General features: G+C 46.8%; 1 protein-coding gene across 6 annotated transcripts in view; it reads left to right on the top strand.

Annotated features, from left to right (window-relative positions):
- The window catches only part of NEK11 (NIMA related kinase 11), a 219,149-nt gene that overhangs the window by 143,562 nt on the left and 59,765 nt on the right, over positions 1–15,822 (top strand). For 5 of the 6 annotated variants that reach the window (XM_031465352.2, XM_064490756.1, XM_010979689.3 and 2 more), the window contains exon 13: positions 982–1,142. In XM_031465352.2, the coding sequence (XP_031321212.2) occupies positions 982–1,142 (161 nt within the window). Of the gene's footprint in view, positions 1–981; positions 1,143–2,267; positions 5,402–15,822 lie in introns of those variants that run through there. The other variant, XM_064490769.1, reaches the window with a different exon arrangement.

Here is a 15,822-nt window from a genome sequence, read left to right as displayed (position 1 = left end):
TCCCCACTAGACATAAAGTAGCAACAATGGGATGAACAACAGTGCTCTGTGTTATAATTTAGAAGAATAATTTTGTTTATAAGTCAGAGTATGGTGCAAAGCCTAAAATGTCCACGGTTTTAAGGAGGTGGGCGTCATTATGTAATTTCCTCCCCTCCTCCAGAAGCTTTCTCTGCTTCGAGGCCCCCGTCTGCAAACTGGAAGTGATATCACTGCGCTTTTTTGTGATCCATCCTTGGCCTTTGTTGGTTGAAGACAATTACAAGCACCAGTTATATTTTTCGTTACTAATAATATTGCATCAGGTAACTTAGGTAGCCACTTCTTGGCATCAGCTTAACTTGGTGGCCTTTTCCTTTTGTTTGTTGGTTTCTTTAAATAAATGCTGTGTATTGATGTGAGTAAAGAGGGCCCCAGAGTGAACTACATCTCCAAAGCCTCCGTAGCCTGTTAGAGAATGACAGCGTTTTCCTCAGTTTGCCAAAATGCTGTTACTATGTATTTGCCTGTTCTCCCCAGTAATATTTTCTTTAAAAAAAAAAAAAAAAAAACCCGGGAATAGTGCTGACATAACTGTGTCTGCAAAAACTTCATGTGGGTATGAAAGAGGGTCCTGCAGCCAAGGCATCCTACCCTGCTTGTGCTCCCAAACCCCCTCATTTGTAATGAGGATTCATGCCTTTGAGTGTAAAGACTTTGAAAGAAGACATTTCTTCTTGTTTAATGGTTTAATTCTTCCACTTTCAAAATGTGGTTTCAAATAGAGTCATCCCCCCTTTCCTCCACTGGTTTACTGAGTTTGCTGAGTCTTTATTCCATTCAACTAGATGCGTTCAGAAACCCGAGATCCAGCTCCACACTCCATGAGACCTTTGTCAGTGCAAACAAGACACACATCTCTGGGAGAACATGGAGGACTTCTAGACTCATGATAGTTTTCATGACTGGTGGGACCTGGTTCTTGTTTATTCTTTATTTCAGAGATCCCAGAAGACCCACTTGTGGCCGAAGAGTATTACGCTGATGCCTTTGACTCCTGTTCTGAAGAAAGTGAGGAAGAGGAAGAAAATACAGTGTTCTCGGCAGGGGAGGAAGAGGTCAAGGATGAGGAACCCCAGCCTGTGTACAGGACAAACCAACAGGTACGTGCCACTCCCGGCAGAAGTGGTGGTGCTGTCTGAGGTGTGGATCAGCCTGTGCCTTCCCAGAGGGTCGGGAAGTCTTAGAACCCAGGTAGGGCATGGGGAAAAGGGTTGTTATCCAGGCTCCACATGATGAGTCTGGATTTCCAAGGCCCAGGGGCAGGCAGGGTCCTCTGGAATTCTGAGATTCTGGTCTGGACCATGTTGATTAACGAAGGGCTGGAGCACCCAGTACTTATTAGGTAAGAGGATGACACATATTACACTGTCTGCACACTGAGGAGCACCCCACGTACAGCTGCCAAATAATCATTGCAAATGTCTCTTTAGAAGAGAAGAGGAGATTTTTAAAATATTCTTTCTGCCTGGTAATCAGATATGTGAGTCATGTCCCAATGCACAAATTAACATGGGGGGTGAGGCCCAAAGATCCTGGGCTTAGGAGACAGTCTTTCTGGCTCCTCCAAGCCTCTGAGGCCCCCCCTTACATACAGTGCTGCAGCCGTGGATTCTGTAATCCTGGACCACAGGCTGAGAAGAAGCCCTGCACGTGATTTCACTGTTGGGCATCTGCAGAAGAGGGAACAGCAAGAGTTACGTGAGGATGAAGCAGATGGCTTTGGACAACTTATGTTCAGGTATCTGATTTCCTTCTTAGGCCATAACCTGATCATCTTCCCAGTCCTAAACTTCCGTAAGGCACAGTAGCATTTTACTAACTGGGAACCATTATGCTTGTAAGATAAAAGTCAATCAAGGGGTGCTTATGTCAATGGAGGCTTAATTCAGGAGGATTCACTGAAGGTTGTACACAATCCACTCAGTCATCTTTAATGAAGACTAAGTAGTGCATCATAATATTCAGTGAATAAAACAGATAAGAAATGTTCTCAAGTTCTCCATAAGAAAAGGAGAGAGAGGCAGGGAGAAAGGAATAGCTGGGTGTGGATATGGGGCTGAGCAGAAAGGGATGAAAGAAAGAGAAAGCATGAGAGAGAGAAACCAAGAGAGAAGCACATGAAGAGAGCAACAAACAAATATTGAGACAAATGCAGAGTCAAGGCAGGGGTGACTGAGCATGCCAAAATAAAGCCCTTTCCTTACACCATTTCCTCGTTTCTCCAGTGGGCTCTGGTGAACGGCAACACCTCCCACCACACACTGAAAATACCACTTCCATTTGCTTCTGTGCTGCTGTCCTAGCCAACTGAGACAAATATTACTGCAATATTACAGAGCCTTCATTCTCTGCCTACGGTTGCAAAACACACAATATACAAAATGCATACTCCACTTTTGTCCAAAACATGGACATTATTACTTTAAAATTTTTTAAATAAAATAAACCTGACTTCAGAAAACCAAATGAGTAAAATATATGGCAAACACCTCCCAGGTCTTAAAATAGAACTTTGCTGGCCACTCCAGAAGTTCTGTCTTTGTGGTACTTGTTAAAACATAGGTTTGGATGCAACTGACAGGGGCTTAATTTCTGGATATATCAATAGCTCATACAGCTCAGTAACAAAAAACCAAATAGCCCAAGAATGGGCAGAAGACCTAAACAAGCATTTCTCCAATAAAGATATACAGATGGCAAATTGGCACATGAAAAAATGCTTGCTATCACTAATTATCAGAGAAATGCAAATCAAAACTACAATGAGGTATCACCTCACACCCGTCAGAATGGCCATCATTCAGAAGTCCACAAATGACAAATGCTGGAGAGGGTGTGGAGAAAAGGGAACCCTCCTACACTGCTGGTGGGAATGTAGTTTGGTGCAGCCATTGTGGAAAACAGTACGGAGATTCCTTGAAAAACTAACAATAGGCTTACTATATGACCCAGCAATCCCACTACTGGGCATATATCTGGAGGGAACTCTAATTCAAAGAGATTCATGCACCCCAATGTTCATAGCAACACTACTAACAACAGCCAAGACATGGAAACAACCTAAATGTCCATCAGCAGATGACTAGATAAAGAAGTTGTGGTATATTTATACAGTGAAATACTACTCAGCCATAAAAAAGAATGAAATAATGCCATTTGCAGCAACATGGATAGACCTGGAGATCATCACTCTAAGTGAAGTAAGCCAGAAAGAGAAAGACAAATACCATATGATATCACCCATATGTGGAATCTTTAAAAAAAAAAAAAAGACACAAATGAACTTATGCACAAAACAGAAAAAGAACCACAGACATAGAACACAAACTTATGGTTACCAGGCCGGGAAGGGGGTAGGAAGGGATAAATTGGGAGTTGGGATTTGCAGATACTAACTACTATATATAAAATAGATAACAAGAGCCTACTGTATAGCACAGGGAACTATATCCAATATCTTATAGTAACCTATAATGAAAAAGAATATGAAAAGTTATATGCATATATATATATAAATGAATCATTGTGCTGTACACCAGAAGTTAACACAACATTGTAAGTCAACTATACTTCAATTTAAAAAAGAACTTTCACAAATATCAACAAAAAGACAACCTAGTTTTTCAAATGGAGAGGGACTTGAACAGCCCCCTCTCCAGACAAGACATACAAATGGTCAACAAGCACATAGGAAGATGTGTACCAAGAAGAAAGAAACCCACAAGATGGAATTTCGTCAGAGGAAAGCACAGCCACCCACGGAAAGAGCTGTCAATGGCCAAAGCAGGACTGAACTGAGCAACCAAAGCCTGTACTGATGGATTATAACCAAAGCTTAAAGTCACTGTCCAGGTGGGGTGTCCACACTGGTAAAAATCAGTGATTACATAATACAGAGGAATGAGTAAGTGACCTAGAAAACAGGACAACAGAAAGCACCCAATCAGAACAGCTGAGAGAAAAACAAATAAAAAACAATGAAAACAATATAAGGGACCTAAGGGATAATATAAAGCATGCCAATCTATGCATAATAGGGGTTCCAGAAGGGGAAGAAAGAGCAAAGATGATTGAAAAAGTATTGGAAGAAATCATGACTGAAAACTTCCCAAAACTAAAGGAATCAGATATCGAAGTACAGGAGGCTCAGAGGGTCCCAAAAAGGAAGAACCCAAACAGACCCACACTAAGACATATCACAATCAAGATGACCAGAGTCAAGGATAAAGAAATAATCCTAAAGGCAGCAAGAGAAAAACAAAGAGTGAGTTACAAGGGGACCCCCCATAAGGCTCTCAGCTGATTTCTCTACACAAACACTACAGGCCAGAAGGGAGTAGCAAGATATATTCAAAGTCCTGAATGAAAAAAAGATGCAGCCTAGGATACTCTATCCAGCAAGGCTATCCTTTAGAATAGGAGGAGAGATAAAGAACTTCACAGACAAGCAAAAACTAAAAGAGTTTAGCCACACTAAACCCATGCTAAAAGAAATATTGACAGGTCTACTCTAAATAGAAAAGAAGCAGGATGCTACAAAAATGAGAAACTCATAACTGGAAAGGAGATAACTGCCATGAATTACGAAAAGAATAAACACAAAATTGTAAAAGAAGACATCTAAATCATTAAGAGTGGGAGAGGGAAGCAAGGAAAACCACTGTGGAAAACAGTATGGAGATTCCTCAAAAGACTAGGAATAGACTTACCATATGACCCAGCAATCCCTTTCCTGGGCATATATCCAGAAGGAACCCTACTTCAGGATGACACCTGCACCCCAATGTTCATAGCAGCACTATTTACAATAGCCAAGACATGGAAGCAGCCTAGATGTCCATCAACAGATGACTGAATAAAGAAGAAGTGGTATATTTATACGATGGAATACTATTCAGCCACAAAAACTGACAACGTAACGCCATTTGCAGCAACATGTATGTTCCTGGAGAATGTCATTCCAAGTGAAGTAAGCCAGAAAGAGAAAGAAAAATACCATATGAGATTGTTTATATGAGAAATCTGAAAGCAAAACAAAACAAAACAAAACAAAACATAAATACAAAACAGAAACAGACTCACAGACATAGAATACAAACTTGTGGTTGCCAAGGGGGCGGGGGGTGGGAAGGGACAGACTGAGATTTTAAAATGCAGAATAGATAAACAAGATTATACTGTATAGCACAGGGAAATATATACAAGATCTTGTGGTAGCTCATAGAGGAAAAAAAATGTGACAATGAATATATGTATGTTCATGTATGACTGAAAAATTGTGCTCTACACTAGAATTTGACACAACATTGTAAAATAACTATTACTCAATAAAAAAAATGTAAAATAAAAAAATATTTGATAAAGGAAAAACTCTAACAGTATCAATTTCTCCCTAGTAGGCAGCCATTCTCTGGAATATATTGGCGTCACAACTCAGTTGATCCTTAATTTTAGATAATCTCATAAATTATTTTTTGTGATTTTGCTACTATATTACCCATCCCCAGCAGTGTATTTCAAAGGATCTTACTTTGATGAAAAGAAAAAAAAGATTTGTAAGGCATAAGTTAGTACTTCTGTCAAGTTTTTTGAGTTATATATCATCTTGAAGATCTTAAAAATCTGTACCCTCTAAATGTTCCATGACCATGTTTATCTTGCCTGGGCTCTGTCTGACTGAAGATACTTTGGCTGAATAGCCAAGCTATAAACCACATTTCATTAAATTTAAGATACTAAAAAAAAAAAATCAGTGATTACACAGTGTGAAAACAAAACAGCAACAAAGTTTAAAAGGTTCACCAGAGAGCAAGAGGAAATAGGGATGTGAGCCAAGTAGTGATTTTCCTCCGAGCTGGTAAATGTGACTGGGACCTATGGACGTTTCAGGTTCTCTCTCTAGGCCTACTCCATGTTTTTTGTGTGGTTTATTTTTCCTTCCTGGTTTACTTTTCCCCCCTTTGAATTGTGTTAAATTTAGAGTTTCTTTAGGATTAAAATAAGCCACATGAAAGTTCTCGGTGTGGGGAAGGAAAAAAAAAAAAGAACATAGGGTTGGAAATCAAGCCACCTGCATGAGTCTAGCCCTTGTCCCTGGCAGGCTGTGGGACCTTGTGCAAGCTACTAAATCCCACTGTGCCTCAGTTTTCTAAACTGTAAAATAGGAGGATAATGGTTCCTACCTCACAGAATACTTTTGGGGATTGAATGAAGTAATCAATATAAAGTCCTGAGAATAGTGCCCAGTATTTAATAAAGTAATTAGTAATGAGATATTAGCTGTTATTATGGTAAAGCTATATAGCCATCCTTTGGCCTTCTTATAATACTTTCAAAACCCTTCGGTGCTGAAGTGAGATTTTACCACTGCAGCATAAGGAACATCCCTTCTTACTCACTAGGGCAACTATGAACATTGGCAGCAGTTTTGCTCTCCGGACTGTGCCTTGCAGCCTGTGATGTGATGGATCGTGATTGATTTTGAGTCACTGTGAGGGCAAGGTGCTGAGGCCTCTCACATACGTGTTGGTGTTTTGTCTCACAAAACCCTGTTGAGCAGTTATCCCCATCACTGTTTTCCAGATGAGGAAGCCGAGTTTCCGAGAGAGAAGTAGCCTGCCCACAGCCGTGCACTGGGGAAGGGCCAGAACCCTGCCTCAGGCCCAGTCGCTCACATTTCCAAGCCCAGTTTCTTCGAGTGCGGAAGGTGCCTCCCCCCAGAAGGGACCTAGCGTAACAGAGTCAGGAGGGGAGTGTCGAGACAGGTAGTTCCAGCCCCCTTTGTCTTCCTAGTAAATCGATACAATCTCCCCCTCCCCAAAGGTGGAGGTGTGGGGTTGTGATGGGTGCTTCCCCTTCTCTTTGTAGACTATTTTGTTAGCACGGCACAGATTACAGTTACAGAGCCCGTGTGGAGGCCCAGCCCCTGCTGGCTTTGTGAACTGGGTGACAGCTGCACTCACCTCTGGGCTTCACCTCTTCTCCCCTGCCCCCAGTCCTGCCCTTGACCTGAGCGCCCAAGGCCTACTTAGCGACCGTCATACCCACGGCTGTTCCGTGGGTCATCGGGGCAGAGCTGATTCCCTCTTCCTTCAGGTGGTGCAAAAGTCACATGGTTTCTATTTCAATGGAAGGAGAGCTTACAAACAAACCCAGCCGTGGGCTTCCCTGGCATTGATTGCGGAGTCCCGCCTGTGACGGTCTTGCCAGCAGCAGCCTCTCCTCTCCACCGCCCTTCTGTGAATCACCTGCTTGTTTCTCCGCTTCGATAGGCAGAGTGTGCCTGCCCCTTTGTCTCCAGCCCTTGTCACACTGCTGATCGCTCCTCTATGAGGGCTGTGGTCACTGAATTGGAACCAGCCTCTCAGGTCTCAGGAGAATGGGCTTCATAGCTGTCATCACAACAGGGTTCTCAACAGTATCTGGGGCCCTGTCACTGAAAAGCGTTCGTGTACTCTGGTGGACACGTTTTAGGGTCGTGGACTGATGGGTGTTTTTGTAGACCCTTATATCTGTCCCTTGCTGCCTTGACCATCATTTCCCTCTCCCCGACTAATCAGTGTCTGTGGGCACCAGTGTCGCACATACCAGGCATGTACCATTAAGACAGGACACCTCAGGAGAGGCTCTGCCATGTGGTGAATGCGTCTTTCATTGACACTTGTTTAGAGAAGGCTCATAGGTCTGTGGGGTTTGTCCTTGTTAAGATGAAGAGCTGTAGAGAACTGTTTCCCCAGCAAATTCTGAAGTTTTCAATACATTTTCACCAAATCCTCCAATGATTATGAAATTTTCTCTGCACAGGAAAGTATTAGAAAAAAGCAATAATGATCTTGGAATGGTGCCACAGGGGCAGAGAAATAATTTCAGGGGAGGCCAGGCCTAAGACTCCCCTGAGGACTCTTGAATCAGATTCTCTTGGGAATAGGTGCCTCTGGGAGTGTCTTCTGTTAGTGGAGCCATTCATTTAATCAAATCATAATTATTATAACAACAGCAGATGACATTTCCACACCTTTGTTCTGTGCCCAGTATTTTCTAAGCTGTGTCAGTTTAGGTCCTCTGGGAAGCAGATGACAAGATGGAATCAGGAATGAAAGAGAAATGCCTATGACATAGGCAGGGAGAGCCTCCAACTGTTGCCAAAACTCAGTGTCCGTGCCCTGACTACCAAATTGAGACTCAAGGATAGAGTTTTGGATGAAGTAGAAAAGGCAGCTGTATTTCTTTGCCAGGCAAAGGAGGTCACAGTGGGGTACTGCCTCCAAGACTGTGAGCCTGCTGGGGAGAGAAGGCCGGGGGCTTTATAGTAAAAGGTCAGGGGTTCAGGGGTGGAGCTGGCTGACATAGAGATCGCATACAGGGTGACAGATTGTTGCAGTTGTTTCTGTAGGAGCAGCAGCCCCCTTCCTTCTGCTGGGTATGAAGTTCACCTCTCGCTTTGGAACTCATTCTAATATTCTTGTGCCTGGAATAAATGTGTTTAGGAAGGGGATCTGTGGAAAAGTGCTCTAGAAAAACTTGCACAGTTTAAAGTCAGGTTGGTAAATGCTTCTAACTGTTTAGGCACAATGAGGCCTAGGACCTCTTGCTGCAGTGGGACCTGCACCTCAAACAACAGAATACAAAGAAACAAGGGACTAAAAATAACTGCCTGCGTGTATATTTGGGGCGAGTTATGAACAACAAGATATAGAAAACAGAAGCCCAACTGCCATTTCTAAGGTGCTGGGGGCAAAGGCAGGGCACTGGGCATGATCCCCGCACACAGCACCATGTGGGGGTTGGGTGGACCCCCCGAACTCCCTCCCCTCCAGCCCAACCCTGATCACCAAGAGCAGGAGAAAAGCCATTTAAACTATTATACAGTTAAGCAGTTAGAAATACTGTATGGTCACGGATGACAGTAGGGTCTTCCGGGGTTACACAGTTGTGATGCTGGCCTGCATCTTTGAGGGGATGGGTGGGAGGGAAGAAAGGAGGGTTAGGTGAGGGAATCAGCCTGCAGGGCTTTGTGGGAAAGCCTTGGCTGCACCAGGGGGAGCCCCGGGCAAAGACTGCCCATTAGAGGAGCCCCAGTGGGGTGGAGATGGCCTGGTTCTGGTACACCCACCATGTTTGCAGCATGGGGAGCTGCCCAGGAGGGGCGTGGCCTTGGCGTGACGCTGCAGTGACTCAGAAGGGGCTGCGAGGGGGGCAACCAGCTCCCTGTACAACCTGCAGCAGCCCCGTGGGTGGGGGGACTGTCACATCAAGGTCAGGCCTCCCAGCCACTCACACCGGGCTTGTGGAAGGACTGATACATCACGCTGAGCACAGCTACACTTCACCGAGGTGGGCGGCTGTCCAGCCCAGGACGCGGGTGGCTGCCCAGCCTGGGACGCGGGCTGGGATGTGGTTGGGGGAATGATTCACCTGCAGGGCTGCTGCTGCTGAAAACTGATGGCTCAAGGCAGAAAGCGTTTCTGCCCACGCACAGAGTCAAATTAATTAGGTCTGATGATGCAACATAGGTAAATCAGTCCTGCTATTTGGACTCAGGAGTTCTGGCACCTTCTAAAAATTTTTTTAAAAACTGGGAGGAGGAGAGAAATGTGTACCCATAACAGATGTGGGAGGCAGGCTCTTTTTAATTTTAGTCTTCATAACGCAGCACTTTTCCTAGAACTGGTGCAGGCCTTGCCTTGTACACAGCTCAGGAATTCTGTTCAGTAGAACAGGTCTCACCAGAGGACCGGATAATGCGGTGGCCCCTCTGCTGTCCCCTTGGACAACTGAGTACAGTGCGTTTTTCCGGTCATCACAGAGAAGGGGGGTTATAACTGCTGTGCAGAAGACTGTAAGGCAGTGGCTACAAATGGACTCAGACTGTCCAGCCCGGCTGCGGACGAGCTGTGTGAACTTGGAGAAGTTGCTGCACCTCACTGAGCCCCAGGCTCCTCCTGTGCAGTTAGGATATAACAGTGTCATCTTTCAAGGGCCCTGAGTTTTAAAGTCCATGCTTCATACAGTAGTCACTTACAGACAAAACGAGCTGCTGCTTTTCTGAGCATCAAATGAAACGTTTCGCTTGCTTGGGAAGTGGGCTGTATGGGAAACACGTAATTTTGAACCTTATCAGTTTGGGGCAATCAGTCAAAGCACCAAGAGGCTCACAATCTAAGAGGCACACACAGGAGCTGAGGTGCAGCTCTCAGTCCGGGGCGTTCGCTTTTTGACTCAGCTGTGGGACAGAACTGCCTGGGACCCCTGACTCCACCCCCTTCCTTCCCCCACCCTCACCTTCTCCCTTGTTTGAATTCCAGCCAGTTAAAGTCTAGTTTGACTGACTTCAACCGGGATACACACCACCACATACACTTGCATCGAAGGGTCCTTGCAAGCATTAAGTGAAGCAGTGGGTCTGCGGCAGCCACGGGGCTGCAGGAAGGTTGTGCAGGGAGCTGGTTGCCCCCCTCTTGGCCCCTTCTGAGTCACTGCAGCATCAGGCCAAGGCCACGCCCCTCCTGAGTCAGCCCCTACTCCACATCCTTTCACTCCAGTCCTACATCCAGTCTGTAAGCAAAGCCTACTGGCTTGACCTTTGAAGCATGTTTGGAGTAAGATCACCACTTAGCACTTCTCCTACTGCCAGAGCCACTGTCACCTCCCCAGTGGATTACTGCAGTCATTTCTCACTGGCCTCCAGTGCCTTTCCCCAGCCCAGCTCACCCAGAATAAAAGGCCCCCTACCACCAATGGACACGCCCCTCCCTCCTCCACAATGAGACCTGCCCTTGCCCGCCCTACTCCATCCGGCCAGCCTTCTTCCTGCTCCTGGGACACACCAGGCGTGTTCCTGCCTGTGGGAGCCTGGAATCCCCATCTCCAGACACACCAGTGACTGGCTTCTTCTGAACCTTTGAGTCTCTGCTCCTGTCACTTTACTGGGGAGGAATCTGACTCATTCATAGAAGACAGCACCTGCTGGTCCAAGCATTCTCAGTCCCCTGCCCACTTTGTTTTTCTCCGCAGTCCCGTCACCATGTGACTTGCCACTGCTCATCTGCTCCTTCATCTACGGTCTGTCTCCCCTACTAGAATGCAGCTACTAGGGCAGAGAGTCTGATTGTATTTTTTTTTTTTTCACTGCTGCATTCCCAGCACCTTGACTAGTGTTTCCCATAGAGCAGACGCTGAGTAGGATTTGTGGAATAAATGAATGAATGAATGGATGGATGGATGGGTGGATGGATGGCTTCAACAATCCAGTACACAAACAGATGAGAGTGAGTAGAAAAGGAAGAAACTGAGGTGATTGAGGAGGTGGGGGCCTGGGGAGACCTAGGGGGAGGGGGTCAGGGAGGGTTTCTGGAAGAGGACATTTCAGCTGTGATCTGAAGGGTGGGGAAAGGGGGCTGGGAGAGGAACTCCGCTCCTGAAAGGTGTCATCCTTGACCTGAGCGCAAACGTGGTGCCGAGCCAGGAAACATCTTCAGAAAGGTGTGGAGTTCATTTCCGTTTCCTCCGCTTTTCTCACGGGGTGAGTGTGTATCTGTTGAGGGCATTTATGTTCATTACATGCCTATTTCTGGGACACTAGGAGTGAGCTGGGTGCTGGGTTAAGTTGTAATGCAGTAAAACAAGCTCTTTAGCTCCGTTCCCGAATTGTTACCTAATGCAGAACCTGATCTTTGTTATAAGTGGTCTCTTCGTCAAAACAGACAGAATTTCATTTAAATGTTAAAAGGTACAGTTGGCATCTTGTTGTATGCTATGGCTCATAACCCATTAGTATCACTTATTTTGATCCTCACAGTACCCTAGATTTGATCAGCAGAGGAAATGTGGACATAGAGACAGAGACGTTTGTGCATCAGCGGGTCCCAGCCAGGGGAGGCTTGGCCCCTCATGGACCTTTGACAGTGTCTGGTGACACGTCTGGCTTTCAGATTTCAGGGTCAAAGGAAGGGGTGATGGGTGGTCTGCTGGCATCCAGGGGGCTGAGGCCAGAGATGCTGCTCAGCGTCTTCCCACACCCGGCCCAGACGTCAGCAGTGCCGGGGCTGAGAGACTCAGGTGTATGTGGGGGTGGATGGGGGAGGTCATAAACTTGACATCAGGGCGAAAGGCATATGGGAACTTTCATACTATTTTTGCAACTCTACTGTAAGTCTGAAATTATTTCAGAATCTTACAAGGTTTTCAATGGGCCTAGTTGGCAGTTTTACTTTTGCTGCCCTGATCTGCAGCCTGGAGGTAGAAGGTGACTCGTCCCCTGTTGGGGGTGAAGGCTCAGCTCAGTCACTGCCTGTGACCTCTGGGGTCACGGTCTTCAGGGGCAGGCAGGGACGTTGGCAAAGGACCCAAGTGCCCACCAGGATGACGACTGGGGTTGCTTGCTTCTGTGAGAGAGTGCACCAACACCCCCTCCCACCCCGTGCCGAGGCCACATGTAGACAGGAGTCTCCGATCTGCTGGACCTGCTCTTCCAGCCGGGGCTGGGAGCTGATGATGAAGTGCCCGCCCCGCCCCCTCCGTAGCTGCATCTTGTTTCTGGATTGCTTATATTTTATACACATCTCCCAAGGAACTGCTCTTAGGTCTCCTCGAGGTTACACCCCAGTTCCTCCAACAGCATGGTGAGCTGCTCTGGGCCGGGCTCCCTGACTTCTCTCCGTCTCTGTGATGCAGAGGCTCTGGAGATGCGCTGCCTGCAGCTCCTCTTCCTAGCTGCGTGAACTTGGTTGTATTAGGGAACCTGTTTGTGCCTCAGTTTTGTCAGCTGTTAAATGGGGAGAAAAATCGCATCCCTGGCAGAGTTTAAGCGAATTAATACACGTGAGCTGGCACAACAGGGGCATGAATTAAGACCTTAATCAAAGTTAGTATTCATTCAGTCATTCTAGAGCATTAGAGTTATTCCTGCCCCAACCCCCCCACCCCCACCCCAACACACCCCTGGACAGAGCTCCTAACGTCTGTGTTAGGAAGATGTGATCGATGTGTCCCAGCCGTCCAGGGGCCTTCTGCAGCCCTGTCTCTGGCTCTTGCTGTTTCTGTTGCATTGTCTCAACTCAGATGGTTATGGAGACTCTCCCTGCCGTGGGGCGGTGCAGTGGGTAAACCTCTCAGTCTTTCATGTCTGTCATCTTCCCGCCCTAGCATGCCTGTTGGGGGACACATAGAGGGCCAGTACTGCAGGTGGTAAAAGAATCTACCAAAGGCAAAGGATGAAATAGGAAAGGAGTTTATTAGGTTCACCGCTACAGGCAACAGTGGGCCACACAGACGAGAGGGGCCTGCGTGAGCCGCGAGGGTGAGTGTGCAGGGCCTGTTACTGGGGAAGGGCTGTGAGCACAAAGGGGCAGGGGACAGATTTCTGACTGGCTGTAAACGGGCTGGGGGGCTTTGGTTCATGGGAGGAGAGCGGATTTACGACTTCAGTAAGATGGAGACGTGGGCTGACACAAGTAGGGTGGTGGAATTTATGATCCCAATTAGGAGCAGATGTGGGCACCATGAGACTAGCCATTTCCCAGGGCTGTTAATTCTGCTGAGGCAAACGCCCGTCAGGAGTTTATCTCCCAAAGAGGAGCAGGCGGACGCCTAAGGGCTGGAAGTTTGGGGCCTGCAGGGCCTCAGCAGGCACCAGTTGGCACCGCTGTTGCACCCTTTCACTAGGTACTTCCGCTGAGCCAGACCCTGTCGTCAAGGCTTTTTATTATTCCATTTGCTTCTCATAAGAGCCCCATGTGAGGTGGAGACCATTACCCTCATCACATTACAATGAGGAAAACTGCAGCTGGGAGATGTTAACCGCTCGACCGGGCTGCAGAGTTAAGAAGTCACCTGCTTTTTCCTCCAGTCTCCCAGGAGCGATGCACTTTGATTTGGGGAGAACCCAGAGTTCATGCCATCCTTCTGTTTTCCCTCCTTGCAAATCACAGAAGCTGGAGGAGACACGCACAGATAAGATTTAGTGTTTGTCGCCTGCCAGGGTCTGTGCTGGGTGCCAGGATGTAAAAGCAGATATGTGGTCAGTGACCTTGGTTTGTTTAGTGTCTCAGTTACCTTTTGCTGTGTAACAAAACACCCCCAAGTTAGTGGATTAAAACCATGATGTATTTATTGTTCCTCCTGATTCTGTGAGTTGCCGGGGCTGAGGGGACAGTTCTGCTCCATGTAATACTGCATGAAGTCACTCCTTTGGCTGTGTTTAGCCAAGAGCTTGGCTTGGCCTCGCTCCCGTGTCTGCCAGTGCTGCTGGCTAGGGGCCAGGGGCCCTGGTTTTCCTCCCGTGGCCTCTCCTGCTCCAGGGACAACCCCAACGGACCTCTCCAGCAGAACGGCCTGGGCTTCTTATGTAGTTGCTGGCTTCCAAGAGTGAAAATGGAAGCTACACGACCTCTCAGGCCCAGCTGGAGAAGGCACACAGTGCTGCTCCTGGGCACCCCGCGGCCACAGCAAGCTGCAGGTGCCTCGGGTCAGGGAAGACCTCTGCATCATGGTGGAGGGATGGCCCCGGAGCACGAGGGCAGGAGTGATTGTCATAGCCACTTTGAAAGCAGTTAACCACACTCCCTGTTCATCTGGCTCTTTGGCCAGGAGAATAGGGTTTTAGAGTTGGAAGTCTCCTTAACCATCATCTGATTCACAGACGCAGAAACTAAGACCTGGGAAGAAGCCAAGCCACATGGCCCGGACAAGCACAGTCAGCGGAGGGTCTGGGCTGGGATCCAGGCTGGCCTGGCTGGTGTCGCCCCTGCATCACGGTTGTGAGCCCTGCCTTCCTTCCTGCAGAGGGCATCTGTGCGCGTTCCTCTCTGACTCAAGGCTCCCCCTTTGCTAAGCGTGGAGACCACAAGGCTGTAGGAGAAGGCAGGGCCTGCCTTTCCTCTGCTGTTTCTGTGCTTGGTACCTGCCTCCCTACCCCTGGGCTGGGCGTGGGGGTCTTCCTCTGGTGCTTTGGCCTCACGAACCAGCACTGACCAGGGATCCCCTTCTGTGCACTGGAAAATGAAATGAAAATCAAATGGGTTTTACCACATGCACAAAACCTGGCTGCCCAAACCCCACCAGGTGTTATAAAGTGGAGACCAACAGTTACGTAACATTTTAGGGGCGTTTGTTACACTGCAGTGCATGTTTCCCAAATCCATGATTACTGCAACGTGAAACGCGCTGCTTGCTGTGAAATGGGGCAGGTGAGCCACAAGGTATTACTGCCTCTCAGAGAACCCCAAGCCTGAAGATGAAAAGAGCTTCTGTTTTCCCTCCATCATTATGATGCTTTTTTGGATATTTCTAGCCTCCTGGGTAGAGGACAGATATTTATTTTGTATTAAAGATAATATTTTGTTATCAAATACAGTTCTGGGATTCTCCCCCACCCCGACCTCCACCCCCATGGGGGTGCCGACTCTTACTGAGGGTTAAAGTAAAGAAACAGAGCATTTCCTAGGGTTACGGCCCCTTGAAGACCATACATATCCAAAGAACGGCAGAGATGCTCTCTTGGAAAAAATGTTGACTTGATTCTGACTGTACTGAATACAGATTGAATAGAGCCCTTTCTTCATTCTAAGAGTAGCTAGCATTTTAATAGATTAATTAAGGAATATTTGTGGAAAAGAATATACATGTATAACTGCTCCACTATAACACACCAGAAACTAACAAAGCATTGTAAATCAACTATACTTCAATTTAAAAAGTCATAATTAAAAAATAAAAAATAAAACGTAATCCGCCAAAAAAAAAAAGTACTTTTAAAAAATTCTGTGTGTCTAGTAGGATGTA

Source organism: Camelus dromedarius, chromosome 2 (assembly GCF_036321535.1).
Source record: "Camelus dromedarius isolate mCamDro1 chromosome 2, mCamDro1.pat, whole genome shotgun sequence".
In the NCBI taxonomy this organism is placed as follows: domain Eukaryota; kingdom Metazoa; phylum Chordata; class Mammalia; order Artiodactyla; family Camelidae; genus Camelus; species Camelus dromedarius.
This window is presented reverse-complemented; position numbering and strand designations above follow the sequence as displayed.